Source organism: Physeter macrocephalus, chromosome 3, assembly GCF_002837175.3.
Source record: "Physeter macrocephalus isolate SW-GA chromosome 3, ASM283717v5, whole genome shotgun sequence".
Classification (NCBI taxonomy): domain Eukaryota; kingdom Metazoa; phylum Chordata; class Mammalia; order Artiodactyla; family Physeteridae; genus Physeter; species Physeter macrocephalus.
This window is the reverse complement of record NC_041216.1, coordinates 4,154,098-4,180,896: the sequence shown is the minus strand read 5'-3', so window position 1 is coordinate 4,180,896 and position 26,799 is coordinate 4,154,098. Positions and strand designations below refer to the sequence as shown.

Sequence of the window (26,799 nt, the reverse complement as noted above, 5' to 3'; positions counted from 1 at the left end):
ATGCCAACTCTAACCTGTTGGTGGTGGCCACCTGGAGTTCTGTGCTGGTCATTTTGACATTCTATCCAGATTTGAGAGAAAAAATATCAAGGTTGATTATTGATGACTGCCGTGCAAAAGGTTAAGGGAAACTATGTCACCTGTGCTGGGCATTGTCATCCTGGGCCACCCGATGTATCCACCATACTTGGCTCAGCAAAAAGATAACTCTTCCACAGAGCTGAACTCCTGATGGTTCAACATGGTGACAGACAGATGGGGTCAATAAAGCCCCCAGGATTTTTTGTTTCCCTAAAGTGTCCGTGCACTGCACGTCTTCCCCAGACAGCAGAGGCAGGTCAAGGGAGGAACACAGGGAAGATGAATGCCATCGGCCTTGGCCCTAAATCATGCTGTCCATTTAGCTCTTTCTGGAGGTGACCCACATGCCTCCTTGTGGCCAGCGGTTTGGTAATTCAGATCCACAAATATAGCCCACCGAGGGCAACTCCACACTCTAAGTGCCCAGAAATGCCCAGTTTTGCACCTGGGAAGGGCAGGCAACTGGAGATGGACCAGGACCTGTCTACACATCCCCAGACCCTGTCGTGGACGGTGAAGGGCCTGAGGTGGCCATCCTGGGCTGCAGGTGCCTCTGAGTTCGTCCCACATCCGCCCACATCTGGGCCCTTAAGGACAAGGGCAGGTCCTCAGACAGAACTCTCTGCCGACCCCAAAGAACGGTCAGCCCGTGCCTCTGGGGAGGGGGCTGGGGTAGGACCCTGCTGCGGACTCAGACCACCAGGCCAGAGTTCCACCACCGCCTCAGGCGCCGGGCGGGGGCGGGGCAGAGGGGCCTGGGGAGGACCAGCCCCCTGGCAGGATGTGGGCAGCGGGGGGTCGCCCTCGCTGCCGCCCTGCCTGAACTGTGAGGGCGTTGGGGGCTGACCCCTGCGGAGGGCTGACCTGACCCGGTAGGGGCGGCGCAGGAGGCGGGGCGGGGCCTCAGTGGCAGCCGCAGGCGCGGACCACCATGTTGCGGTGCTTGCGCAGGATGACGTTGTTGCTGCTGTCGTAGTAGAGCACGGAGGTGGCGCTCAGCTTGGTGGGCGCGCAGCACGCCTTGGGGACCGCGTCAGGCTTCATCAGGTGCACCTGGCGGGGAGGGGGCGGCAGGCAGAGGCGTGAGAACCGCGGGGACCCCGTCCCAGCCCCCAGCTCCTGCCGCCCGGGCTCCAGCCGCTCGCCCCTCCCCGGCGCCATCTCGCCCCGCAGCCCGGCAGGTGCTGGCGCGAACTCTGCCCCGGCCCCGCCCCCTTGGCCACCCCGCCAATGCCCTCAGGCCCAGCCTGGGCACCTGCGTCTCCTGTCTCAGCCCCTCCCCTCAGACAGGACGACCCTGACCCTGCTGGTCCCGGCACGTGTGCCAGGTCCTGCCTGCGCCCCTGCAGCGCCGCCCCCGGGGTCCCCTCTGCTCCTCTCTCCTCCCTGCGCTTCTGCAACGTCCCTGATCGTGTCTTGTCCGCCTGAGCCGTTTCTGGTCCGTCTCCCCCTCCAGACTGGGAGCCGGTGAAGGTCCGTGTTACACCTGCTAGCGGCCAGACTTCTAGGCTCACCCTTGGGGTGTCCGACACTGTTTCTCAAAGCACCTCCACCCCTCCTGACAATTTCTAGGCAGGGAGTGTTCTGGGCAGAGGACCACTGAGGGCACAGGGGCCGAGTCACCTGCCCAGTTCCGTGGCTGCGGCCAAGGCCGCGGCACGACTGGGGCCTGGCACGGGGGTCCCGCTACCTCCTCCCAACAGCTCTACCCCTAAAGACAAGCCCGACTGAGTGAGCTCTTGCAGCCTCTACAAAAATATTTATCTGGAGACTTGGCAGGATGAGCTGCCGTTCACCCTGGACTCTTCATCGGGGCCCCACATGGAAGGGCCGGGAAGGCAGCCCCGCCAGCCTGTCAGGGGCTGCAGAGAAAAGGGAACCTGCTTCCATCCACCGGGACCTCCCAGGCCTCACGGAGGCCGCTGAGCAGGACCTGGGCGAAGCCGTCTCATGGGGGGCCCCGTCCGGCAGCCTGGCCCCCGGTCCCCAGAGCCCAGCCTTACCCCAGAAGCCCCAGCTCTGAGCAGCCTGCTGCCAGGACAGGCTCCATCACCCCTGACCTTCTTCAAGGAAGGCACCTCCCCAGGGGTCCAGCAAATCCCATGTGACCATTGGGAAAGGAGGCATTATCCTGGGGTCCACGCTGCCTTCTAAACTCATTTGCTCTAGGGCATCACCTTGAACAACCTGTAACTAGAGTGTCCAGGTCAATGTTCTAGAAAGAAGCCTCAGCACAAAAAAACATTTAAAACACTTAGCAATAGGCAGCAGCAACAGTGTTCCTATTAGAAACTTTTTCAGCATTTAAAGTTTCCCCAGACAGCGGGGCATCAAAAGCCTGTAGAGACACAAAGAGCCGAGAGGGACCCAGAAAAAAGAGCCAACGGAAAAGGAACGGGAGGGGAAACCAGAAGGGCACGGGGTACCTGGTGACTCCTGCACAGGAAGAGGGAGCAGGACCCACACGTGTGTCACCCAACCCTAACCTGAGGGCGTGTGTGACACACAGGAGGCCAAATGCACCAGTGAACATGGTGCACGTGTGTGTTCCGAGGGCACAAGTAGCCGTGTGGGATGCCCGCCTATCATGCACGGGCTGTGCCTCTGACCACCAGCAGGCGGGCCTTTATAAGTCTGGTACCCACCGCATGGACATGAAAGTCCCCCACGTGCACGTGTGTACGTGTGCACACCGATCAGCGAGAGTCTAGTGCACGTGTGTTCAGGTGCGCGGGTTGGGCGTGGCCCACACGGGAACCAGTTTCTGCACGGCTGTGGGATTTCACTACATGTGCACGCAGAAAGGTTTCCATGTAGAGAAAGCTCGCTGACACAGCAGTGCTGCCATCACCTGCTGGCTGCACGTGCCCCTCTCCTCCGCAAACCCCTCCCCTGGGCGTCTAGGCAGAGGGACACGGTACTGACCAGGGACTGCAGGATGGCGTGGTTGGTGGCGTTCATGCAGGAGTCCAGGGGGAAGGAGCACTCCCCTTCACAGTAATAGGCTGAGTAGCCTTGGGGGGCGATGACCCAGTCCTGGGGGCAGGTAATGGGAGAAGGTGAGTCCCATCTGTGCGTCCCTCCCGAGCCCCCCAGTCCAGCACCTGTCACAGCACAGCTCAGGGCTGCCCCTTACCCTCCCTCAGCCTCAGGGCCCATCAACCCAACCTCGGGCCCCTCCCAGGGCAGTTTCCCCCAGAGGCCTGACATCCACCAGAAGACCCTCAGCAGACAGGGCTGGGCACGATCTCCATCCCCTTCAAGCGCCGTCAGCGCTCAGCTTCATCCTCCCCAGCCCACCCCCAGTCACAGCAAAGGCCAGAGGCACTGCCCACCCTGGCCTCAGTTTTCCTGCTGCAGCTCTGACATTTGATGGCTAAGGATTCAGACAGTCTCCATTTTCACGGTTTTCACAAAAAAGCACCTTTCACTACAAAAGCAACACATTCTCCCTTTAGAGAACTTGGAAAAACACAGAGGAAAATAAAACAAGAAAATCCAAATCCCCCATGATTCTACCTCCTCTTGGACATACACTTGCCATCTTCAAGGTGGGGACTGTCATTTAGGAAAGAAGGAGAGTCAGGAATTACCAGCCAGCCAAGGTCCTGGAAGCTGACATAGAGCTCATGCCGACGGCACACCTGTCGGCCGTGGGAGCCGTGGACGTCGTCTGCGGGGGACAGAGGGGCAAGGTCTTTGCTGGGGTTCCTGCTCTGTGCACCCAGCACGGGGAGCTCCTGGGGCAGGGGACGCGCTGATGGGCTCATTTGTTGAGTAAATGAATGATGGGAAACTAACCCATTTGGTCTCGTAAAGCCCATCTCTGCAGCTCTGCTGGCGCCGTGACCCAGGTCAAGAACCTTCGGTGGCTCCAGATGATTCCCCGTGGTTACAGCCACCCCGCGCTCAGCCCAGCCTCCCCTGACTTTCAGCCTGTGACTCCCGATGGTCCACTAAACAGCCCGGGCACCCTCTGCCGTCCAGCAACCCCTCCTCCTTTCCTCTGGAGACACCCGTGACCTCATCCGCCTCTCCAGCCACGCCCATTCCGCAGGGCAAGTGGCTCCCACTGAGGCCAAGCAAAGCCTGGCTCCCTGTGAAGGAAAGGAGGGCAACAGGGGGCTCTGATCCCGGGGGGCTTGGTCTGGTGGGAACACCTTCACACAAACGCTTGGATCCTGCAGGGCGCCCAGGGCAGCACCGAGGGCCACCAGGGGCACCTGATTTTGACGGGGTGGGGGGGGTGCCTGGTGAGCCAGGGAGGACAGGAAGGGGCTTCAGGGCGGCAGGGGCGGCGAGGGCAGATGCTCAGAGCCCTGGAGACCGTGCGGTGGCTGGTCCCCAGGGTGCAGGGGCAAAGTGGTGTCAGGAAGGGTGGCTGGGGGACTGACCATCAGTCTGACCCCACTGAGGCCAGGAGGGTTCTGTCCCCACCACCTGGTCCCCAACCTCACCGAAGATCCCCGGCAGTTTGTTTGGGGGCGGCAGCTCGTTGGTTCTTTTCGGCAGCCTCCTCTTCAGGGGCCTCACCGCCCGAGGGGCTCGGATGGGGCCGGGGCTCGCCCTGAAAAAGGTGACCACGAAAGGCTGTTTGGAGCGCGGTGCCTGTTGCCCCAGCAGACCGGCCAGGCCAGGATCCACGCTGCGCCCTGAGACGGAGAGAGCAGAGAGGGTGGTCACTCGAGGGTGGGGCCCTGCACGGGGACACAGCAGGGACCTCTCTGTGGGCGGGCCAGGAGCACGGAGCCTGAGGCTGCAGGGGACCCACTGGGCCTCGGTTTCCTCCTCTGAAGACCCGAGTCCCAAGTCCAGCCCCAGCCCCCAGCGGGCAGGTCTGCAGGAGAGGGGGAGGGTCCCCGGGAGCACAGGCTCGGGATTGGTGATGGTCCAGGGCACCGCCAGCTGTGACAGCGCTTTACAGCTTTCAGTCAGTTCACGTGATGATCTCAACCAGTCTTCATGGTGACGCCAGACCCATCATTTCACTGAGAAACATCAGAGCCCCTCGGTGACGGCTCAGAGCACCTCTACCGGGGACTCTCAGAACCAGGGTTCCCATCCATCTCGGGGCTCCGAGGCCCGAGTTCTACCTTCCACCCCCTCCTTTCTGGGGATCAGTGTAGGATTTACAACACCCGGCTGTCGGGAGCGGCTGCCAGGACTCAGTGCCTGCTCTGCTGAGCACCGCCCAAGAGCAGGCCACTCACCGGCCCGATGCCCCCAGACGAGACCCCAGGCTCCGCGGGCAGAGACGTTTACCCCAAGTCCACGTTCAAACACGTGCACCTAATTCCAGGGCCCTTCTTATCCATTTAAGTTCTTCACCAGCGGGTTTGTGGTTTGAAAAGGAAGAAAGAGAGAAAAGGCTGTGGGCAGAGACATGACTGGGGCCTCAGCCTAGGAGTAGTGATGCTTGTAAAACTGGGATTTTACCCGCAGCTGCTTAAAGCCTGAGGATGCCGGAAAAACACACTGGTCATCCCTGGAAAAGTCACCTCCGCCAATAAAACTATCTTCCTGTTCCTCTTTGCATTTCCAATGACCTCGTTTTTAACTTGTCAAAGTGATATATAACAACTGTAAAGAAACTTAGAAAAAATATCACCCATAAAACCCCTCCCCTGCTACAACGCATCATTTTAATTTTTCTGGGATATTTTCATACGTTAATTTAAATTGTGAGCATAAGAAAGAAGTCAGTATTTTTCCCAATTTTTCCACATAGACATTTTCTCAGTTGTTAAGTCTCAACTATGAACATTTCAAAAGTATAAAATTCCTTTGAGTAGATACATCTGAATATTTAGATATTAGTTCATCTTTAGACATAAGTTATTTCCTGGCTTTCATCATAAAGATGACAATGTGGTACAACCTGTTCATTTTCTTTCCCTGTGGAATTTTCTCAGACTAAACAACAGGGGATGACTACAAGCTCACTGTTAATGTTTCTTAAAACACAGGGCCAAACATCCCACTTCCATGTACATTTCACCCCAGTGTTGCAACAGTGATGCACAGGAATATACACACATGCACATATATGTATGTGTACACACACGTGTGCATTTATATAGCTAGTGTACATATGTGCACATACATAAACATGTGTGTTCCATTAGTGGGTCTCTTGATCCTCCACTGCACATTACAGGTCAAGGACATCGCTGGCCCTTACACAGCTGTGCTTTAGCCCTGAGTCCATGGGCCAGAGTTGACTAAACAACTAATCGACCAGAGACTAACCTTTGACCTACGACATCACCTGCCACAAACGTGCACTGGGCCCATCAGAGGTGCCCCTCAGGGATGACCCTGCTGAGACAGGAGCTGACACTGGAAGGGGCCCAGGGAGAAGCCGTTCGGGGAGTTTGGGTCATGGCAGGTTCGGGTCACCACGAAGAACAGCAGGCCCGTGAGGATGCAGAGCCACAAGACACACAGCAGCCCTGCCACAGAGGGAAAGGCCCGTGAGGGCACCAGGAGGAGGCCATGGAGCGACGGGGGCAGGCGGGAGGCTGTCGTCCACGCGGCACTGGAGCGGAGCTCCACACCTGGCGGACACATGCGGCAGCCTTGGCCCGGCAGCCCTCCAGGCCTGTGTGTGCAGCTGCCCTGTCCTGTGAGTCCCTGGAGAGCCCTGTCCACTGAGAGGCCAGGGAGACCTTCGGTGCTCCCGAGGCTGTGTTCACTGTAGGCTTTTCTTTGTCCAACTGTCTGGTCAAGGATCGTATTGGGGTCTCCTGGGCGCAGAGAGATTGGGTCACAGGGCAGGCCCCGGCTTCTAGGTGGTGGCCCCCAGGCTGCCTGGCTCTGGCAGGACCCTTTCCAGAAAGCAGAGGCAGGAACTTCAGGAAACTCTGAGGCCCAGGGTCCCTGCCTCTAGACCTGAACTGTGAGGGTGCTGGCAGACATGCTGTCCCCTTTGTGAGAGACGTGGGATGTGTGGCCACACCTCGAGATGGGAGCCACACTGTGGCCTCCCCCCTCACGCAGGTCCAGAGGAAGGTGCTGCTCCTCTGGGCCAGGAAGGCCCCTGACACCTCCAGCCTCCCCCCATTTCTGAGTCTACCCCATCAGGGCCCGGATGTCTTGGCAGCTCCCCTGACCTATCCCATCCCTGGGGATTCACGCCCCCTCCCCCTGGGCCAGGCCAAGATAGCTCCCATCTCTCCCCAAGGCCTCTTTCTGCTCTGGGGGCCACCTGCCCCTTCCCTGCAGCCCCTGCCCCACCTCAGCCTGCGGTCATGGATGTGACCCTAGTGCCACGTTGAAGGACAATCAGGAAGCCTGGCTGAAACCCTTGGAGGGGAACCAGCTGTGACCAGGTGTGCTTTTGTCCCACAGGGTATTTCCTCACCGCATGAGAACTAGGAACTCAGTGCTTTTTCTTCTTTCTACTGTTTAACAGCCCAGTAACTCGTCTGCTTCTGGAAACCTCTGCCTGTCCCCGGCTGATTCTGGAAGACGTCTCCCATCATGCAGGGCAGATCAGTCCTCCTCCCCAGAAGCCCCAGAGGTGCTGCACAGTCCACTGTGACATCCATCCACTGCCCGCCTGGTCACGGTCCCCTGACACACTGCGGCTGTCCCCTCAGGTACACTGTCTCTCCACTCTAGGATCCGGGCCTCACGTCAGGGTGAGGCTTCAGGGAGACCTCTCTGAAAGGCCTTCCTTGACCAGCTGGAGCTTTCTGTTCTTACCCACGGGCTCCCATCCATTTTGTGCAGCCCTAGAGCCACATTGAGAAAGCGCAGCCTCCATGGCAGGCCCGGGTTTGAACCCCACACATGGACGCATGCAAACAAAAACTCATTTTTTCCTGTTTAGTTTGTGAGACTGTGGATTCAGGATGAAGTACCTCACTGCCCCTTATGAGTTTCAAGGGAGTATGAACAAGAGGCTGGTTTAGGCTCCGTAACAGAGAAGAAGGGTGTAAGTGTCTGATCTGGACGACACAGGAACACTATGATTTAAGAAGAGAAAACCCATCTAAGTTCATCGCCCGGGTTTCTAGAACTCCTCCCACCCTAAGCCGCAGCCTTTGGCCACACACAGGCGAGCTGTTTATTCACAGAGGAGACTTCCTGGTGGAATGTCGGCACCAAACAGTTTCTCCCCCTTCAGTTGCCCCTATTACCAGTTTACTGGCCGCCTGGACGGTCTTGCTTCCCTTCTAGAAACATCTATTTAGCTACGAGGAGGAGAAATGTGAGAGGCAGAGGAGGTGAGGCTACAAGGAAACAAAACTGAGCGACAAAATGAAAGGCCCCAGAAGGAAAGTCAATAGGGCCAAAGGAAAAAATCTTTCATTTAGACAGCGTTTCTCCCGGTTACAAATTCACATTTATGTGTGTATGTTTTCACTGTTCCAGTACACTAAAACGGTGCCTTCCGCAGACTCTGGGTGGAGTTGTTCCTCCCGCATGACTTTTCCCTACATTTCATGATTCTTTCACAAGAGCAGGCACTTCAGTGAAACCTTGCCCATGGGATCATCTCAAGCTGCATAGAATTTAATGTAAATATCACAGAGAGGGAGGAGGGTGATTGGAGCAGACCTTTCTCAGAACTCACAGGACATATAAGGTCAGTGCCTCTGTTTTCCTTTTGTTTTTAATTAAAGGCATGTCCCTCTTGAGAGAACAAAGCCTATCCAGTGGCAGCCAGTCTGGGACGGCAGGAGAAAGCCGGCCAAATGCTGGTGAAATGTAGAAATGTGATTTCGGCTTTCTCAGGATGCAATCCAGGAAGTTAAAGGGAGAAGCACACGCTCTGGGACCAAGGTTCACTTTCTGGCTAGGTTTCGACCTGCTGCATGGGTCTGAGATTCGGGGAGATGGCAACGGTGCACCCCGTGCTCTTTTCGACGTCCTCTGCCATCAGGTCACCCCAGAGCTCGATCAGGGTCAGTCCTCTCTCTCTTTTTTTTTATTAATTAATTAATTAATTTATTTTTGGCTACGTTGGGGCAGGCTTTTCTCTAGTTGCGGCGAGTGTGGGCTACTCTTCGTTGCGAACGTGCACTGGGCCCATCAGAGGTGCCCCTCAGGGATGACCCTGCTGAGACAGGAGCTGACACTGGAAGGGGCCCAGGGAGAAGCCGTTCGGGGAGTTTGGGTCATGGCAGGTTCGGGTCACCACGAAGAACAGCAGGCCCGTGAGGATGCAGAGCCACAAGACACACAGCAGCCCTGCCACAGAGGGAAAGGCCCGTGAGGGCACCAGGAGGAGGCCATGGAGCGACGGGGGCAGGCGGGAGGCTGTCGTCCACGCGGCACTAGAGCGGAGCTCCACACCTGGCGGACACATGCGGCGGCCTTGGCCCGGCAGCCCTCCAGGCCTCTGTGTGCAGCCGCCCTGTCCCGTGAGTCCCTGGAGAGCCCTGTCCACTGAGAGGCCAGGGAGACCTTCGGTGCTCCCGAGGCTGTGTTCACTGTAGGCTTTTCTTTGTCCAACTGTCTGGTCACAGAGAGGGAGGAGGGTGATTGGAGCAGACCTTTCTCAGAACTCACAGGACATATAAGGTCAGTGCCTCTGTTTTCCTTTTGTTTTTAATTAAAGGCATGTCCCTCTTGAGAGAACAAAGCCTATCCAGTGGCAGCCAGTCTGGGACGGCAGGAGAAAGCCGGCCAAATGCTGGTGAAATGTAGAAATGTGATTTCGGCTTTCTCAGGATGCAATCCAGGAAGTTAAAGGGAGAAGCACACGCTCTGGGACCAAGGTTCACTTTCTGGCTAGGTTTCGACCTGCTGCATGGGTCTGAGATTCGGGGAGATGGCAACGGTGCACCCCGTGCTCTTTTCGACGTCCTCTGCCATCAGGTCACCCCAGAGCTCGATCAGGGTCAGTCCTCTCTCTCTTTTTTTTTATTAATTAATTAATTAATTTATTTTTGGCTACGTTGGGGCAGGCTTTTCTCTAGTTGCGGCGAGTGTGGGCTACTCTTCGTTGCGGCGCGTGGGCTCAGTAGTTGTGGCTTGCGGGCTCTAGAGCACAGGCTCAGTAGTTGTGGCGCATGGGCTTAGTTGCTCTGCTGCATGTGGGATCTTCCCGGACCAGGGCTCGAACCCGTGTCCTCTGCATTGGCAGGCGCATTCTCAACCACTGCACCACCAGGGAAGCCCAGTCCTCTCTTCCTGTGCTTGTCAAACACGGCCTTCTCGGTGATGATTCAGTCCACACACCGCTTTCCATTCAGCGGCATGGTGCATTTCTCCAAAATTTTGGGTTCATTAGCCTTGGTGCAGTGTTCCATGGTGACCATCACTCTGGTCTTGGTACTGGACACCAGAGCCATCGCACCCCCCATTCCTTTCACCTTCTTGCCAGGTATCATCCAGTTAGCCAGGTAGCCTATCCAGTGGCAGCCAGTCTGGGACGGCAGGAGAAAGCCGGCCAAATGCTGGTGAAATGTAGAAATGTGATTTCGGCTTTCTCAGGATGCAATCCAGGAAGTTAAAGGGAGAAGCACACGCTCTGGGACCAAGGTTCACTTTCTGGCTAGGTTTCGACCTGCTGCATGGGTCTGAGATTCGGGGAGATGGCAACGGTGCACCCCGTGCTCTTTTCGACGTCCTCTGCCATCAGGTCACCCCAGAGCTCGATCAGGGTCAGTCCTCTCTCTCTTTTTTTTTATTAATTAATTAATTAATTTATTTTTGGCTACGTTGGGGCAGGCTTTTCTCTAGTTGCGGCGAGTGTGGGCTACTCTTCGTTGCGGCGCGTGGGCTCAGTAGTTGTGGCTTGCGGGCTCTAGAGCACAGGCTCAGTAGTTGTGGCGCATGGGCTTAGTTGCTCTGCTGCATGTGGGATCTTCCCGGACCAGGGCTCGAACCCGTGTCCTCTGCATTGGCAGGCGCATTCTCAACCACTGCACCACCAGGGAAGCCCAGTCCTCTCTTCCTGTGCTTGTCAAACACGGCCTTCTCGGTGATGATTCAGTCCACACACCGCTTTCCATTCAGCGGCATGGTGCATTTCTCCAAAATTTTGGGTTCATTAGCCTTGGTGCAGTGTTCCATGGTGACCATCACTCTGGTCTTGGTACTGGACACCAGAGCCATCGCACCCCCCATTCCTTTCACCTTCTTGCCAGGTATCATCCAGTTAGCCAGGTCACCATGTTTGGAAACCTGCATGGCTCCCAGCAAGGTTAGGTCGATGTGTCCCCTTGGAATCATGGCAAATGATTCATCGCTGGAGAAAAAACAGCCCCCAGGAAGAAGGGTGACTGTTTGCTTGCCCGCATTGTTGAGATCTGCATCCACCTCCTCTTTCAGTGGAAACAGACCCAAGTCCAAGATTCCACTTTCACTGTGAAGATGAACGGTTATACTGGGGCTGATGTCCTGGTGGCCAGAAGAGGGATTCCTATGCCCAAATTGGCATACAGGCTGTCCTCAAATTCAAGAGCTGCCCACTTGATGATCCTTGTCTTTATATTATCTGCAGACTTGCATGTTTCATCATCCTCTTTCCAGATCGTTAAACGCTCATTTCTTTTCTCATATTTTCCCCCCTGTATTCCTCGATCTAAGTAAATGTTAGGAACATGGATGTCCTCTGGGGCAAACGACCCCAGGTCCACAATTTCTTCAATCTCCACCACTGAGGTTCACACGAGGCCTCGGGCCAACCATCTTTCTTCTCTGAGGGTGGACTGCCCTGGAAGCTCCCCTTCTGTCCTCTGGGAAATGTCCCCCCCGGCACCCAGGGCTGGGTCGGACCCTCCGACAGAGGCTTGAGCGGGCCCGTGGGGCGCAGGGCAGGCACCTGTTGGACTGCTGCAGGACCACCTCGAACATGCTGACGTGGAGGGTCCAGTTGAGCAGGTGGGTACTGGGCAGCTTGTAAATCCGGAACTCCGCGGCCGTGACGGCCTCCCCCGCCGGGATCTGGGTCAGGTCAAAGCGGAACTCCTTCCACTGGGGCTCCTGGTGGCCCAGGGTGCGGTCCCGCTCCACTGCAAGACAAAGTGGGACTGGCGGTCACTTGTGGTTCCAGCTCGGGCTCCGGGGTGGGCAGGGCCGGGTGGGATCTGGCGGCCTGGGCAGTCTGCGGGGGACCGCTCCCTCCTCGAGAACAGACTTGTCCCAGATCTGCCTCCTGGGTGCCGAGAGGGCTCCGGGAGCTGTGTCGTGAGGCTCCTGGCACGGCACCTGGCACACGGCGGTGCCACAAGGGCAGTGTCCATGTCTGGTCGGCAAGCCCCAAACCCAGTCTGCCCTGCTCAGCACCCTGCTGGCTCTGGGACCCACAGATGGGGCACAGGACAGGTCCCTCCTCTGGGGAGATGTCCACTGCAAGACAAAGTGGGACTGGCGGTCACTTGTGGTTCCAGCTCGGGCTCCGGGGTGGGCAGGGCCGGGTGGGATCTGGCGGCCTGGGCAGTCTGCGTGGGACCGCTCCCTCCTCGAGAACAGACTTGTCCCAGATCTGCCTCCTGGGTGCCGAGAGGGCTCCGGGAGCTGTCGTGAGGCTCCTGGCACGGCACCTGGCACACGGCGGTGCCACAAGGGCAGCGTCCATGTCTGGTCGGCAAGCCCCAAACCCAGCCTGCCCCGTCCGGGGACTGGCGCACGGAGGCCGCGAGGCGACGTCCCTCGGGGAAGCCTGGGCGCCGTCTCCTTCCTCTCCATCGTCTCCCTTCCTCCCCGGCGCGCTACTCCCGTCCCCCCGCCCCCAGATCCACCTCCACGTCAGCGGTTCCCACACCTGTGTCCCCAGCACGTACTGCCCTGGAACCACATTTGTCACAACTAATCAACCAATATTGGTATCTTATTATTTACTAAACATCACGATCTACTCAGATTTCATTAGTTTTCTGCAGTGTCTTTTTTCCAGGGTCCCACGTTGGCATATAGTCATCACAACTCCTTAGGCACCTCTGGGTTGCTACAATTTCTCAGACCTCCCGTGTTTTTTGATGACCTTGGTAGTTTTGAGAAGTACTGGTCAGGTATTCTGTAGAATGTCCTTCAGTTTCGGGTTGTCTGATGTTTTTCTCATAGTGAGACTGGGGTTCTGGGTTTGGGGGACGAAGCCCATGGAGGTGAAGTGCTGTTCCCACCCCGTCAGATCAAGGGTGTCTGGGAGCTACATGACGTGCTCATGGGAGCCTGAGCACCCGGCTGAGGGCTGCCGCTCAGGTTGCCCCCGCAAGGGTACTGCCCCAGCCCACGGCATACTTTGGGAAGCAAGTCTGTAAGTGTAGCCCACACTGAAGGAGGGGGAGAGATGCTACACCCCCTTGAGGGGGAGTGTCTCAGAGGGCTGTTTTACAGAACGCTGAATCAGATCCTGTCCTCCTCCACTGCGATTAGATAAGATGACATTTATTTCAGAGTTACTATTCTACCCACTTCTCTCAGCCTCCTCAGTCGCTGCCAAGCCCCCTGTGCTCCAGCCATGGCGGCCCCCGCTGTACCGCAGACACACCCACCCTGGGCCCACCAGGAGGCTCTCCCCCAAACACCTGCTGAATGAATGAAGGTGTGAATCCTCATTCTACAGATGAGGAAACCGAGGCTTAGAAAGGTAAGTAACCTGCCAAGGCCACCGAGTTAGAAGGCTGCCGAGCCGGGATTCACACCCAGGCCTCTGCCGCAGAGCCTGAGGGTGTGAGCGCTTCCCCTCGCCCAGCCCAGGACGGAAACTCCTGGTGCAGAAGGCAGCTCCGTAGAGTAGAAAGAATCTCCCATTTCTTGGGGAGGGAAGACATGCACTCACTCTGAGCAACACAACTGTTGGTCCTGCAGAAGGAGAGGAGGGGATTCGGTAACTGCAGAGACCACCTCGGTTACATGGCTGTGTAAGCATCCCTGATCTGCAGGATGAAATAGGTCCAGGCTGTTGGCTGTCACAGGGTGTGGCCCCGAGAATAAGGAGGGGTCACTCAGCCATGCCCGGAACCCGACCCCTCTCAAAGCATTCTTGAGTATATCTGCCCCCAAGGCACGGTGGGTGACCCTTGGTGGGTCACTGGGAACTGCGCCTGCCGCCAGCAGCTTCCTCGGAGGAGCCCCCAGGGGAAGGTTCGCTGCTGACCCGAGTCTTACCGTCATCTGTTTCCACATAGAGGCGGAGTCCCAGGTCCTTGTTACGGTTCAAGAGCCAGCGGTCACTGGCTGCTGTCACGTCCAACACCAGCCAGCCCTCGTCCCCAGATCGGAGCGTCTGAAGATCCAAAAAGAACAAGTCAGACTCCCTGTGGACACGAAAGAACAATTAACCGAGGGCCGGCACAGCTGCCTTTGTGTTTCCAGCGCCCTCCTGGGGGACCGTTAGTGGGGCATCTACCCCGCCTGGCTCTGACCTGGGTGCCTTACATGCCTTTTCTCACTGCGTCTACCGTACAAAGGTGTTACTGTGCCCGTGTACAGATGCGGAAACTGAGGCTCAGGTGCTCAGTGACCTGTCCATGGTCCCACAGCTAGGACGGTAGGATGGGGACTTGAATCCAGGACTGAGGCTGGGTCTCTCCCCACGGTGACACGAGGCCTCGGGCCAACCATCTTTCTTCTCTGAGGGTGGACTGCCCTGGAAGCTCCCCTTCTGTCCTCTGGGAAATGTCCCCCCCGGCACCCAGGGCTGGGTCGGACCCTCCGACAGAGGCTTGAGCGGGCCCGTGGGGCGCAGGGCAGGCACCTGTTGGACTGCTGCAGGACCACCTCGAACATGCTGACGTGGAGGGTCCAGTTGAGCAGGTGGGTACTGGGCAGCTTGTAAATCCGGAACTCCGCGGCCGTGACGGCCTCCCCCGCCGGGATCTGGGTCAGGTCAAAGCGGAACTCCTTCCACTGGGGCTCCTGGTGGCCCAGGGTGCGGTCCCGCTCCACTGCAAGACAAAGTGGGACTGGCGGTCACTTGTGGTTCCAGCTCGGGCTCCGGGGTGGGCAGGGCCGGGTGGGATCTGGCGGCCTGGGCAGTCTGCGTGGGACCGCTCCCTCCTCGAGAACAGACTTGTCCCAGATCTGCCTCCTGGGTGCCGAGAGGGCTCCGGGAGCTGTGTCGTGAGGCTCCTGGCACGGCACCTGGCACACGGCGGTGCCACAAGGGCAGTGTCCATGTCTGGTCGGCAAGCCCCAAACCCAGCCTGCCCCGCTCAGCACCCTGCTGGCTCTGGGACCCACAGATGGGGCACAGGACAGGTCCCTCCTCTGGGGAGATGGACATCAGACCCAAGGCAGAAAAAGGCCACGGTGGCAGCAGGGACATAGCTAAGTGCGCTTGAGCAGGACGGGGCTCCCGGAGTCAGCCCGTACGTGGATGGGAGTTGAGGGGAGAGAGGGCTTTGGAGCTGGGCCTTGAGGGGTGAGAGTGAATTTGCCACGAGGTCAAGGGAGAAGGATGCTGCAGAGGCAGGGTCCAGCCTGAGCAAAGGCCTAGAGCCGAGGAATGACAGCACCGGCAGGGAAAACAACAGCCATAAAACCCACCAAAGGGTGAAAGTATGGCAGGACCCTTTTTGGAACAAGGGGAAGCAGGAAGGGGGTCCAGAGGGAGACATGGAAAGAACCAGGAAGAGGCGAGGTAGGATGACAGCTCCTGGAGATGCTGGGTCAAGTGCTGGGGAAGCTGGAGGGTCCCATGGCATAATCTGAGCAGGCTTCCCGGAGGAGGTTATACGTGAACTGGCCTTGAAGGATGAGACTGAGTCTTGGTAGGTGGATAAGGTCGGGGAGAAGACGTTCTAGGCAGAGGTCCTGCACAGGTGTGAGGTGCTGGGGCCGCCCACCATCCCGCAATGTGCGGCTCAGGGCATAAGTCTGGCTGTGGCCTGACTGCAGAGAGCTGGAATTCTGGCCTCGGAGCGTGGGCTGTGCTCTGGCCAATGGGGGGTCAGGGCTCTGGGCAGCAAGGGAGTGTGGTTTAAGGGTAGAGTGGAAGCTATGTGTGGAGGCGAGGGTAAAGCCCAGGCTGGAGGGGACCCAAGGCAGGCCAGTGGCAGGGCTGCTCTAACAGTCTGGGCAAGAGACCACAGGAGCAGAATAAACCCCATATTTCCCCAGCTGCCCGGAAATGCCCAGGACAGTATATTTAGAGCGTCTCACTTTAGCCTCCTGTCACTTTCAAACACTAAAAATCTGTATTTCCGCAAAGCAGGGGCGGAAGCCTCCCAGAGCCTTCCCCCAAAACCAACACTGAGATTTTAATTACATGTCTGTGAGTCTTTTTAAAAATTCTCTGACTACTGTACTCAGCGACCACAAGTCACCAGGCTGGTGGTGGAGGCGGATGGGGGAGCACTTCCTGTCCTTGCGGTGGAGACCTGGTCCGGTGATGGACGGGCAAACAGCTGTGCTGGGCGGGGCTAGTGGACACATGTTTGGGCAGGAGATGGGCGTTTCATCCCCTGACCAGGGAGAAGGGAAAATAGAACCTCCATCATCTGACAGGGTGCTGGACCTGCAGCAAATGCCCACCTACAAGCCACGCTGCTTCAGGGGCAGCGTGACACAGGACGGATCTGGGTCCTCCCACGGAGGCAGGATGTGGAGGGCAGGGTTCTGGACCTTTGCCGAGTGATCCTCGCCATGAATATCACCACACAAGTCCCCTCCTCCCTACACACTCACACACAGAGCTTTGGGGACAATTCCCATGGATTCGGTAACTGCAGAGACCACCTCGGTTACATGGCTGTGTAAGCATCCCTGATCTGCAGGATGAAATAGGTCCAGGCTGTTGGCTGTCACAGGGTGTGGCCCCGAGAATAAGGAGGGGTCACTCAGCCATGCCCGGAACCCGACCCCTCTCAAAGCATTCTTAAGTATATCTGCCCCCAAGGCACGGTGGGTGACCCTTGGTGGGTCACTGGGAACCTCTGTCTGCAGGCCTGATACTGACTCATTCATGTCGGATCCAGGACTGAGGGAACAACCACAAACCTGCCAGCTCCTGTGGGCACCAAGCTCTGTGCCTCCCTCCCTTGCTGAGCTGGGGGCCCGCGTGTGCTGGGTCAAGAGAGCCCTGTTCACCTGGGCTGACCCCAGTTCCAAACTTCCATCCTGTGGGTTTGTAAAATCGATGCCCACCCCCCCTCACCCCCTCAATAGTTCCAGCACAGGAAACGGCCCACCCCAGCAGTTCCAGGCAAGCACTAGAGGTGGGACATTTTTAGGAAAATGATTTTCATCAGAAATTGGTGAAATGTCCTGAGTGTGGAACTGGGTAAAGAGAGTAACTCCTTTATCTGACAGTCAATGCGGAGGGTAGGGCGAGGCCACCTGTGGATTTGCAGGTTTTTCAGTGCCTGTGGCTTTGAGTTAGGAGAGAGAGTTCTCAAAAGCTGGTGTTCTGGGAAAGCATTTTCTGGCACCTCTATTTCCCCCTTGTTAACTGTGCAGACCAAGCCTGCTTTAGCCAGAGAGGCAGCTTAGGGCAGCCCGGAGGGTTCTGGCCAGTGGTCAGGGCCTCACTGCAGGCCTGTCCCTGCACTAACCAGGTATGGAAATCTCCTCTGGGCCTGGTCTTCTCCTGTGTGAACTGGGAATGAGGAGACACCCAGCTTTCCTCACAGCCCATGAAAGAACTTTGTAAATAGTCAGGCAATGGACTGAGAGGGATGGCTGTTCAACAGGAGTTTGGGATGAGCCTGAATTTCAATCTCCCAACTTTGAGCCAAGATGAGATAGCCTCCGAAGGCCATGTCAGCAACTCCAAGGCCATGGGGTGGAGGGGAAGGGGAGATTTTGAGTGATTGTTTTCTAAAGAAGTGTACTCATCATTCATTTATTTATTCATTAATTTATCAAGTTCAATTTATAAACAAATTTATCCAGTTCTTACGGTATGTAAGAGTCGGTTCTGAGCACTGGAGCACAGCAGTGAACAGACAGAACAAGACAGTGCCTTCACAGTGTTTGCAGTCTAAAAGGGGAGACAGAATAGAAACAAACAAGACAAATAAAATAGGGGATGTCATTTCTATTGTAAGTAAAATACAGAGCATTATGGTTTCAAGAGGATTGGAAGGGGTAGGGGGGCTTGTCCCTGGGTGCTCAGTATGGCCTGTGAGAAGGAAATAGGTAAACGCAGATGTGCGTATTCTCACATGGTGCTGGTAGGAATACCCTGGAGAGGAATCTGGCAACATCCTTTTGCAAAACCCTGGCAAAATTACCTATGAATTTATCCTTTGACCCAAGATTCCCAAAGACACACTGGCAAAGATATGAAAAGACAGGCACAACGCACTTCATTGGGCGCAGGGAGAAGACAAAGGTATGTCTGGCTCCATAGGCACCTTGACATGTTTATTTTCCACAAAATTATAAAAAGCTGCCCAAAATGTTCAATCACTGAACCAGCTTTTCTGTCTGGAGAAGCAGCAGCAAATTAATTTACTTTCTGGATCACTTTAATGCAGCCCCCAGAACAATAAGCAGTCACGATTCACCAATGAGCGTTCACTGGACCCTCGGCCTTCTCCTCCAGCCCCTGATAAACCAGCCCCGGATCCCGCGGTTGAGGGGAGGGCCCACAGGAGGAGGCGGCCTCCATCACCACGTCTGTGGCCCTCATTCTGCCTTTCCATGTCTGAGGCCCTGCACCCACAGCTCAGGCTAGAGCTCCAGATGCCACCCGCCCAACACCTGCATCGGCTTTGGCTATTTTTGTGCCCTCAACAAAACGTAGAGTCACGCGGACAACCTAAATCTGTCTTGTTCCTGACCAAAAAGTAAGACTTCAAAAGACACCCCCTTCCTCCAGTCCAGTGTGGCTATTAAAAGAATGGCATCTTCTGACCTGACAGTCCTTCCTGCCTTCAAACCCTTCCCCAGCCCCTCAGGGCCCATGGGAGGGTTTTATGCTTGGCTCTGCTGTCCAGCCACCGCCGCTCACCCACACAAGCTGGCCCTGCCCATCCTCACGGCCTCCTGGGCCTTCTGGGGCCACCCTCCCCCTGGAGTCCCTCCTCGAAGCCGCTCCCTCCGGGGTTGCCCCATCCCACCAAGTATAAACGCTACTTTCTTCTCAGTCCAGCTGTGAAAGCCCCCTGTCCGCCTCTGACCCCAGACACATCAGCCTGCCGGTCTCTCCCTTTCCCTGTCCCGGTGGTCCCCGTCCCTGGTTCATCTGCCCTCTGGACGGTGACCAATTTGAGGACAGAGACTGAACACGTGGGGTGGAAACGGGAGGCCTCAGCAGTCTGCTCATCCAGCCCCTCGTGTCCTGGGGGCCCAGGGATGCCCAGCCCCTCATCCCAAGGGCTCCTGGTCCCCAGGACAGCGGCTCAGCATCCAGCAGCGCAGCCCCTGGGCTGCGGCATCCTGCTGGTCGGGGAGTGGCTTCCACGTCACCGAGGGTTTCCAACCCAAGCCACCCACGTTCTCACTTTACTGTGGGACTCGCCTCCGTTCACGGCCCGGCCCCCGAGGTGGAGGACAGGCTCCCTCGGGGCCCCGGAGGCGGATGGGCTGGGCCCGTCTGGCTGGTCCTGCCGGTAACAAGGCCGAGGGGCCCCTCAGACCTAAGGAAACACCCGGGTCTCTGCGGCCCGTGCAGGTCCCGAGCGAGCTGCAGAATCCATCACCTCCCGGTTCTGCCTCTTCAGGGCTTCCTCCCTCCCAGGAATCTCAGCTCTGCCCAGAGCAGGCCCCCCGCAGTCCTGCCTGCCCTCCCACTGTCCATCCGCTCCCGGTTTCCAGAGAGAGGGGGTCACTGTCTAGACCACGTGACAATCACCTGATGTACTGTTATCTGTCTCTCTCCCACTGAAAGGTCAGCTCCACAAGGGGGGGACTTAGTTTCATTCCCTGTTATATTCCAGGAACTAGAACGGAGCCTGGCACAGAGCAGGTACTACATGACTACTTGTGGAGTGAATTCAGGAAAATATGCAAGAACTGCCTACTAAAGAACCAAAGAAAGTGACCCTGGGGCTCACGGAGGTGAAGGTCAGGGGGCTGAGCAGGACCCTCGCTCGCACTGAGCCCTGCGTCTCCCGAATCCAACAGCCTCAGCTCATCGCCACCCCGTCCTCAGCCACCCAGGATCACGGGAGTGAATCAGTCCAGTCCAGGGAAGGGTCAGCACAAAAGTGGAGATGGCCCATCCAGTTCTGACTACACTTCTGCCTGCAGTGCTGTTTGTGCCTCAGTTTCTCACTCTGGAGCATGGGCACCTGGTGCTCCAAGGACAGGAGGCGGAGAAGGGCTCGGGAGGAACATGCAGAGGTGGTCTCTCCTGCCTTATTCCTCCTGCAGGGCTGGCTGGGCCGGCTGAGGCCCTCGGGGGTCCAGCCAGTCACACCCAGCTGGGCGGAGGGATGGGTGGTGGTGTGAGAAGCTGCCTCCGAGGGTTCCTCGGAGGGCCGGAGCTGGGAGGCACCGCGTTTTTCTGACACCATCGCTGTGGACTGGACAGGAAAACAGAGGCCCAGAGAAGGGAAGGGATGTGGCTCGGGACGTGCAGGAGTCCACGGCAGGCCCAGGAGGGACGAGAACCTGGGCACTGCCTCCCAGATCAGGGCCTCCTCCCCTGAGCTCAGGCGGCACCAGGGACAGACTCCATCTGCTCCTCGAGGGCACTGGCCCCGTCACTGTGTCCTGGTCAAGGGGAGCCAAGTGAGGAGTGGCGGGTGTCCTCCCGCCCTGTGCCTCAGCCCTGGAGGAGCCCCATCTGTGGGCAGGGAGTGTGGGGAACACATTCTTTTGTGGGAGCTGGAAAGGCCTTCGTGGCAACCCTGCATAGATGGGAAACTGAGGCCCAGAGGGGCAGAGACTTGCTTGAGGTCACGTGTCAGGTTAGGGGCCCTTCACGTGGACTTGCAGACTTGGAGCCCATGTAAAATGAGTGGCCCTGGACTTTCTGGGTGGCGATACTGGTATGGGGGAATCACCTCTCCACAAGATTCTTCCATCAACAGGTGCCTGAGAGGTGGCCTGCTGAGGTCACTGTTCTCCAGGCAGGGCCCTGCGGGGACTCGGGTCCCAGGGGAGGGCCAAGGTGATCTGCAAAGATGGGGGGCTGGAGGGACCTCCCTGGCAGTCCAGTGGTTAAGACTCTGTGCTTCCAATGCAGAGCGTGTCGGTTCCATCCCTGGTCAGGGAACTAAGATCCCACATGCTGTATGGCGTGGCCAAATTAAAAAAAAAAAAAAAAGCAATAATAAAAAAAAAAGACGGGAGGCTGGCCCTGCTTATGTGCCACCCGTCCATCCCAGAGTCAGATTTGGTCCCCGTTCTGAGGCTGTTCATAGTTTCTTAGTAGGGCCAGGGGATGGGTAGGAGAAAAAGGGACTAGATGTGCCCCCGAATCAGACAGGCAGAAAGCAGCTCCATTCCTAAGAGAAATACAGATGATCAAGGTGGAGGGCGCTCGTGGAGGTGCCTTGGGGAGGAGTGGTCAGAGAACACTTTTCTAGGAAACATAGTTGAGAGTGGTGGAAGAATTCTGACAAGCAGAAATGGAGAAAAGTATCTGAGGCAAAGCACGGAGGTGGGAAATAATGTGTCAGCTCCCATTTTTTTGAGCACGGAACTGTATGTCAGGCACCATCCTGGGCACATCACACAGGCCATTTTTGTTAATGTTTACCTAACTGTGTTAGTTATCTATTGCTGTGTAACAAATGACCCCAAATATAGCAGCTGAAAACAACCAACACTTATTATTTCACATGGTTTCTGAGGGTCAGAAATCCAGGTGCTTAGCTGGGTGGCTCTGTCTCAGGGTCTCTCATGAGGTGACAGTCAAGCTGTCAGGTGGGGCTGTGGTCTCTGGAGACTTGACTGGGACAAACAGATCCACTTCTAAGCTCACGCTTGCGGCTGAGGGTAGAAGGCTCCTCATGTGGACCTCTCACGACATGACCTTTCCTCAGAATGAGTCATCTTGGGGGGTGGCGGGTAGAGCCCAAGACGGAAGCTGCAGTGTTTTTATAACCTAATCTTGGAAGTGACACAGCATCCCTATTGTCACATCCTACTGGTCACATAGACCAGCGCTGGCCCAGTGTGGGAGGACACAAGGGTGTGAAAACCAGGAGGCAGCGATCATTGAGAACTATACTGGAGGCTGACAACCACAGCAACCCTGTGAAAGAGGCATTCTTCACCCCGTTTTATAGCTGAGAACACCGAAGATCAGGGAGGTTAACTGATTTGCGCAAGACCACACCCAGAAGCCCCCAAGGTGGGATTAGAGTCTAGGTGTGTCTGTCTCCAAAGTCTACATTCTTTCTCCCCATCCACAGCCTCATCAGGATGGGGACATGTCAAGGGAACACCGCAGGGTTCCGCTGGACTAGAATGTCAAACGCCGAGTGCCAGGCTGGCAAGAAGGAACATGCAGAAGGATCCCAAGCAGGAGAAGCCATGAGTGGATTTTCACTTGAGGAACTGGAGTTCCAAGAACAGGCTAAGAGCTTTTTCACCTCCATGTCTCCCCTCTGCCGGGACACCTTCTCCTTTCACCCGCTTCTGACTAAGTTCTACCCTTCTTTCAAGGTCCAGCACAATGCCACCTCCTTCAAAGCCTTCTCTGTCCCCCAGCCAGGAGGCCATTCATTCCTCCCCGTCTTCTGGCCTTGTTCATCCCCCACAAATGAGAGAAGGACCTGGTCTGTCTTCAGCAGCACTGAACCTTCATGCTCATATCTGAGTGGGGGAATGGCCATTTCTCCCGCTTTGCAATCATTTACATTGAGCTGTCTGTGGGCCTATCTTTTCCACTGTAATGAGCGGAGCTTGGGCTGGGGCTTGTGCTTTGGAGTGGGCACCAAGATAACCAGGGAGGGCAACAGCACACAGTACGTTCCCAGGAGTGTTTGTGAAGCAATGACCTCAGACTGAAGGATCCAACCTTCTCCATACCTGGGTCTTGCAGCCTTTGGCTTCCCCAGAACCCTTCCTGTATTCAGAGCCCTAGACTGTTCTGAAGGAATGGCTGCTGCTCAGGGGGCAGAGCCAGCAGTTAAAGAAAATAACTGGGTTTTACTTCTGGTCTTGTCACTGACCAGCTGGACTTGGGCTAAAAACAAACAAACAATCAAACCAGGCTAACATTTACTGAGCATTTACCAGGCACTGTTTCAGCCCTTTACATAGAGTAAGTCATTTAATGCTCATAGCCATCCTAGGAGGCAAGAACTATTTTCGCTCCCATTTTACAGATGAAGAACCTGAGGCACACAGCAGTAAATAACTTACACAAAAGTCATATAAATATATCTTAGGTCAGACTTCCTGGGCAGCAGCCTGAGTGGGTAGGTTTAGTGGAGAGTGTTCTTGCAGGGAACGAAGGAGCAGGAGTGGGCACAGTTGAACAGTTGACACAATCACAAAAGGGCCAGCCCATCCCATCTGCACGGGGAGCTCTGGGCTGATGGCCCTTCACAGTTGTCCCTCCTTGAGGCAAGGGGGCTGGGCATTTATACCTCAATAAGCCAGTCTTTGGATGTGGGGTGCCCTCAAGGAGGGTGCCCAACCTTGAGCAAGAAGCTGGTGCAACAAGTGACTTAGTCCCAAAGAGAATATCTGGGGAGCACCATAGCATCCACTAAAAACAAGTGAAAGAGTGGGTATCTGATCCTGGAACCGTGCTCTTACCACTCGGCTCCAGGTCTCCAAGTAAATGATGGGGGCAGGAGGGTAGACAAACACAGCAGGCTCTTCCTCATAATTCTGGCTGCTGTTTACTGAGCGGTGCCAGGCACTTGCTAAGTTTTTCAATGCCTTAACCTATATAACCATTGCACTATGATACAGGTATTATTATCCCGATTTTAACGATGAGGAAACTGAGATGCTGAGACTTTAAGTAACCTGTTCAAAATCTCACAGATCTCAAGTAGCAGACCCTGAATTAAAACCTGGTCTTCCCTACTGTGCTCTCCCACCTCCAAGGCCAACCTTCCTCACTGCTGTGACCCAGTTTTCATATCTGCTTCTTTGGATCTGGGTACCCAGGACCTTGGGCCAGTCACTTATACTCTTTGAGACTAGACTTCTCCCCTGTCACCTAGGGGCAATAGTAGTCATTTACCTCAGAAGGGTGAGAAAAGACTGAGAAGATGGAGGCAGAGAGGAGTAGCCAGTCATCAGGGATTCACAGGGCACACCATTCTGATGGCCAAACAGGGTTTTGGAGAAAAGAGACCCACCTTCAACTCTTGGAAAGAGAAATACCTTTGGAAACCATCAACAAAATGAAAAGGCAACCTACTGAATGGGAGAAAATATTGGCAAACCACATTTCTGATCCCCCCGCTTCACTTCTGGGGGTATTTTTAGTCAGTTCTCATTACTGACTTTTTCAAGAGCTGTTTCCATAAATGGCTCTGTGCTTATAATTACTGGTCCAGGCCTCAGCCGGCTTCAGAGCCCAAATTAAAAGGGAACAACCTGCCCACTGCACCACATCAAGCCCGCCAAGGCCAAAAATAGATCCAAGGAGATGTGAGCAAGAAGGATGCGGTTCCTCCAGTTCAAACCCAGGAAAGACCTGAACTGTGGGGCTTTCCAGAAAGACGTGGTCACGGTGACACATCCCCTCTCTCCCGTGGGGAATGGGTGCCCGTGAGGAGTGGCGGGTGTCCTCCCGCCCTGTGCCTCAGCCCTGGAGGAGCCCCATCAGTGGGCAGGGAGGGTGGGGGACATATTCTTTTGTGGGAGCTGGAAAGGCCTTCGGGGCAACCCTGCATAGATGGGAAACTGAGGCCCAGGGGAGCAGAGACTTGCTGGGGGTCACGTTAATCCAGGTTAGGGGCCTGGATTAACCTGACATGTGAACTTTGCAGACTTGGAGCCCACGTAAAATGAGTGGCCCTGGACTACCTCTGGGTGGCAATTCTGAGATGGGGGGGGTCACCTGTTCACAAGATTCTTTCATCAACAGGTGCATAAGAGGTGGCCTGCTGAGGCCACTGTCCTCCAGGCAGGGTCCTGCAGGGACTCGGGTCCCAGGGGAGGGACAGGGTGATCTGCAAAGACGGGGAGGCTGGCCCTGCTTCTGTGCCACCCGCCCAGGCCCAGGCTCCTTTGCCTGGCTCTGGGCACTCCCTGCTTTCCCGCTGCCTTCCTCTTTCCCTCAACTTTGCCAGCCTGCCCTGTGGCCATGCAGGGGCAGGGGGTACAGTCTGGGGGTTGCCATGAGATGCATATTTGGTCCCTGTTCTCAGGTTATTCATGGTTTCCTGAGGAGTAGAAGAAAGAGGGGTTAGATGTGCCCCCAGATCAGACAGGAAGAATCCTAAGGAATACAGACGATCAAGGCTGAGGGCTCTAATCATGGAAGGAGTCTGTCTCTTTGGGAGGAGGAGGAGTCAGACTTATGGAAAACCCTGCCCATCCCTTTTAAAAGAAGAAATGGGGGTGAGTATATTCTATGCAGAGGGTACAATGTGAGCAAAGGCACGGAAGTCGGACGCAATATCTCAGCTCCCATTTATTCTTCTACCGTGTGGCAGGCATGAGGCTGGCCTGACTGCATGTTTCACTTAGTCCTACACAACCCTGGGAGGTAGCCCTTATGAACCTTGTTTTAAAGGTGAGGAAATGAGATGCAGAGACTTTAAAAGGAAACTGTGTGATGTCTCACAGCTCCCCAGTGGCAGAGTCAGGATTAAAATCCAGGTTTAATATATCCACAGAGGAATGTGTACAAGCACGTCCAGATAGCTTTATGAACAACCAAAAACTGGAAACCCAAATGTCCCTTAATAAGAGTGGTTTGCAATGCAAACAACTCATTTATATGAGAACAACATATATAACAAAAGCATGGATGAATTTCAAGAAAATATGTTGTGTGAAAGACGAGACTCAGAGTATGTACTGTATGATTCCATTCACACGAAGTTCAAGAACAGATCAAAGGAATGTTTCGTGATAGAAATCAGAAAGTGGCTGCCTGAGGAGACTGGCTGGTAGAAATAGGGTTCCCAGGGGCACTTGTGTTATATGTTCCTCTGTGGTCTGAATTTTGTACAATGAGTATGCATTATTTGTAAACCCCAAAGCAATAAAGACACTTTAAAAACAGGATTCTCAGTTTACAACACACGTTCAACGCAGTCACATTCAGCAGCATGTACTGCACCTAACAATGGACCCTGGACTCAGGGGAGAGGCCACTTCTGTGTAGGACAAGAGCAGAAGATGTGCACGCAGGGAGTTGACCAGCTGTGTGGCCTTGGGAAAACCACCTAGGTTCTCTGAGCCTCACTGTACTCTTAATAAACAAAGATGTGACAGTAAATGTGAGATGAAATGAAAGGACAGACATGGAGGTTCTGGGCATGTGGTCATCACTGGGTGTCATCTCACACAATCCCTGAACAGCCCCTAGGGTGGGTACTGTGAGGATCTCCATTTTACAGAGGAGAAGACTGAGGTTCCTAGAGCTGGACTGAAAATCCTGATCACACTGAGAAGTGGGTGGAGTCAAGATGCAAATTATGTTGAGTCCCAGGTCAGAACCCCCAGCCCAGTCCTGCCTGCCCTCCCACTGTCCATCCGCTCCCGGTTTCCAGAGAGAGGCGTCACTGTCTAGACCACGTGACAATCACCTGATGTACTGTTATCTGTCTCTCTCCCACTGGAAGGTCAGCTCCACAAGGGGGGGACTTAGTTTCATTCCCTGTTATATTCCAGGAACTAGAACGGAGCCTGGCACAGAGCAGGTACTACATGACTACTTGTGGAGTGAATTCAGGAAAATATGCAAGAACTGCCTACTAAAGAACCAAAGAAAGTGACCCT

The 26,799-nt window shown here is 55.7% G+C and overlaps 2 protein-coding genes across 2 annotated transcripts; both read right to left on the bottom strand.

The window, feature by feature from the left end:
- Nucleotides 1–832: 832 nt before the first annotated feature.
- LOC112065317 (bone morphogenetic protein 8B) lies at nucleotides 833–14,922 on the bottom strand. The gene is made up of 6 exons (XM_024125571.3): nucleotides 14,738–14,922; nucleotides 14,149–14,297; nucleotides 4,539–4,733; nucleotides 3,675–3,754; nucleotides 3,007–3,117; nucleotides 833–1,134 (listed from the first exon to the last, which is right to left on the bottom strand). The coding sequence occupies exons 1-6, from the start codon at nucleotides 14,767–14,769 to the stop codon at nucleotides 985–987; spliced, it is 717 nt and encodes a 238-aa protein (XP_023981339.1). The 5' UTR covers nucleotides 14,770–14,922; the 3' UTR covers nucleotides 833–984.
- On the bottom strand, nucleotides 10,589–12,726 carry LOC112065292 (succinyl-CoA:3-ketoacid coenzyme A transferase 2, mitochondrial-like). Its single transcript, XM_024125298.1, is given in 6 exon segments — nucleotides 10,589–10,704; nucleotides 10,968–11,435; nucleotides 11,438–11,697; nucleotides 11,861–12,050; nucleotides 12,247–12,387; nucleotides 12,669–12,726. Coding segments are annotated over 6 exon segments (1,233 nt in total).
- Nucleotides 14,923–26,799: the final 11,877 nt, after the last annotated feature.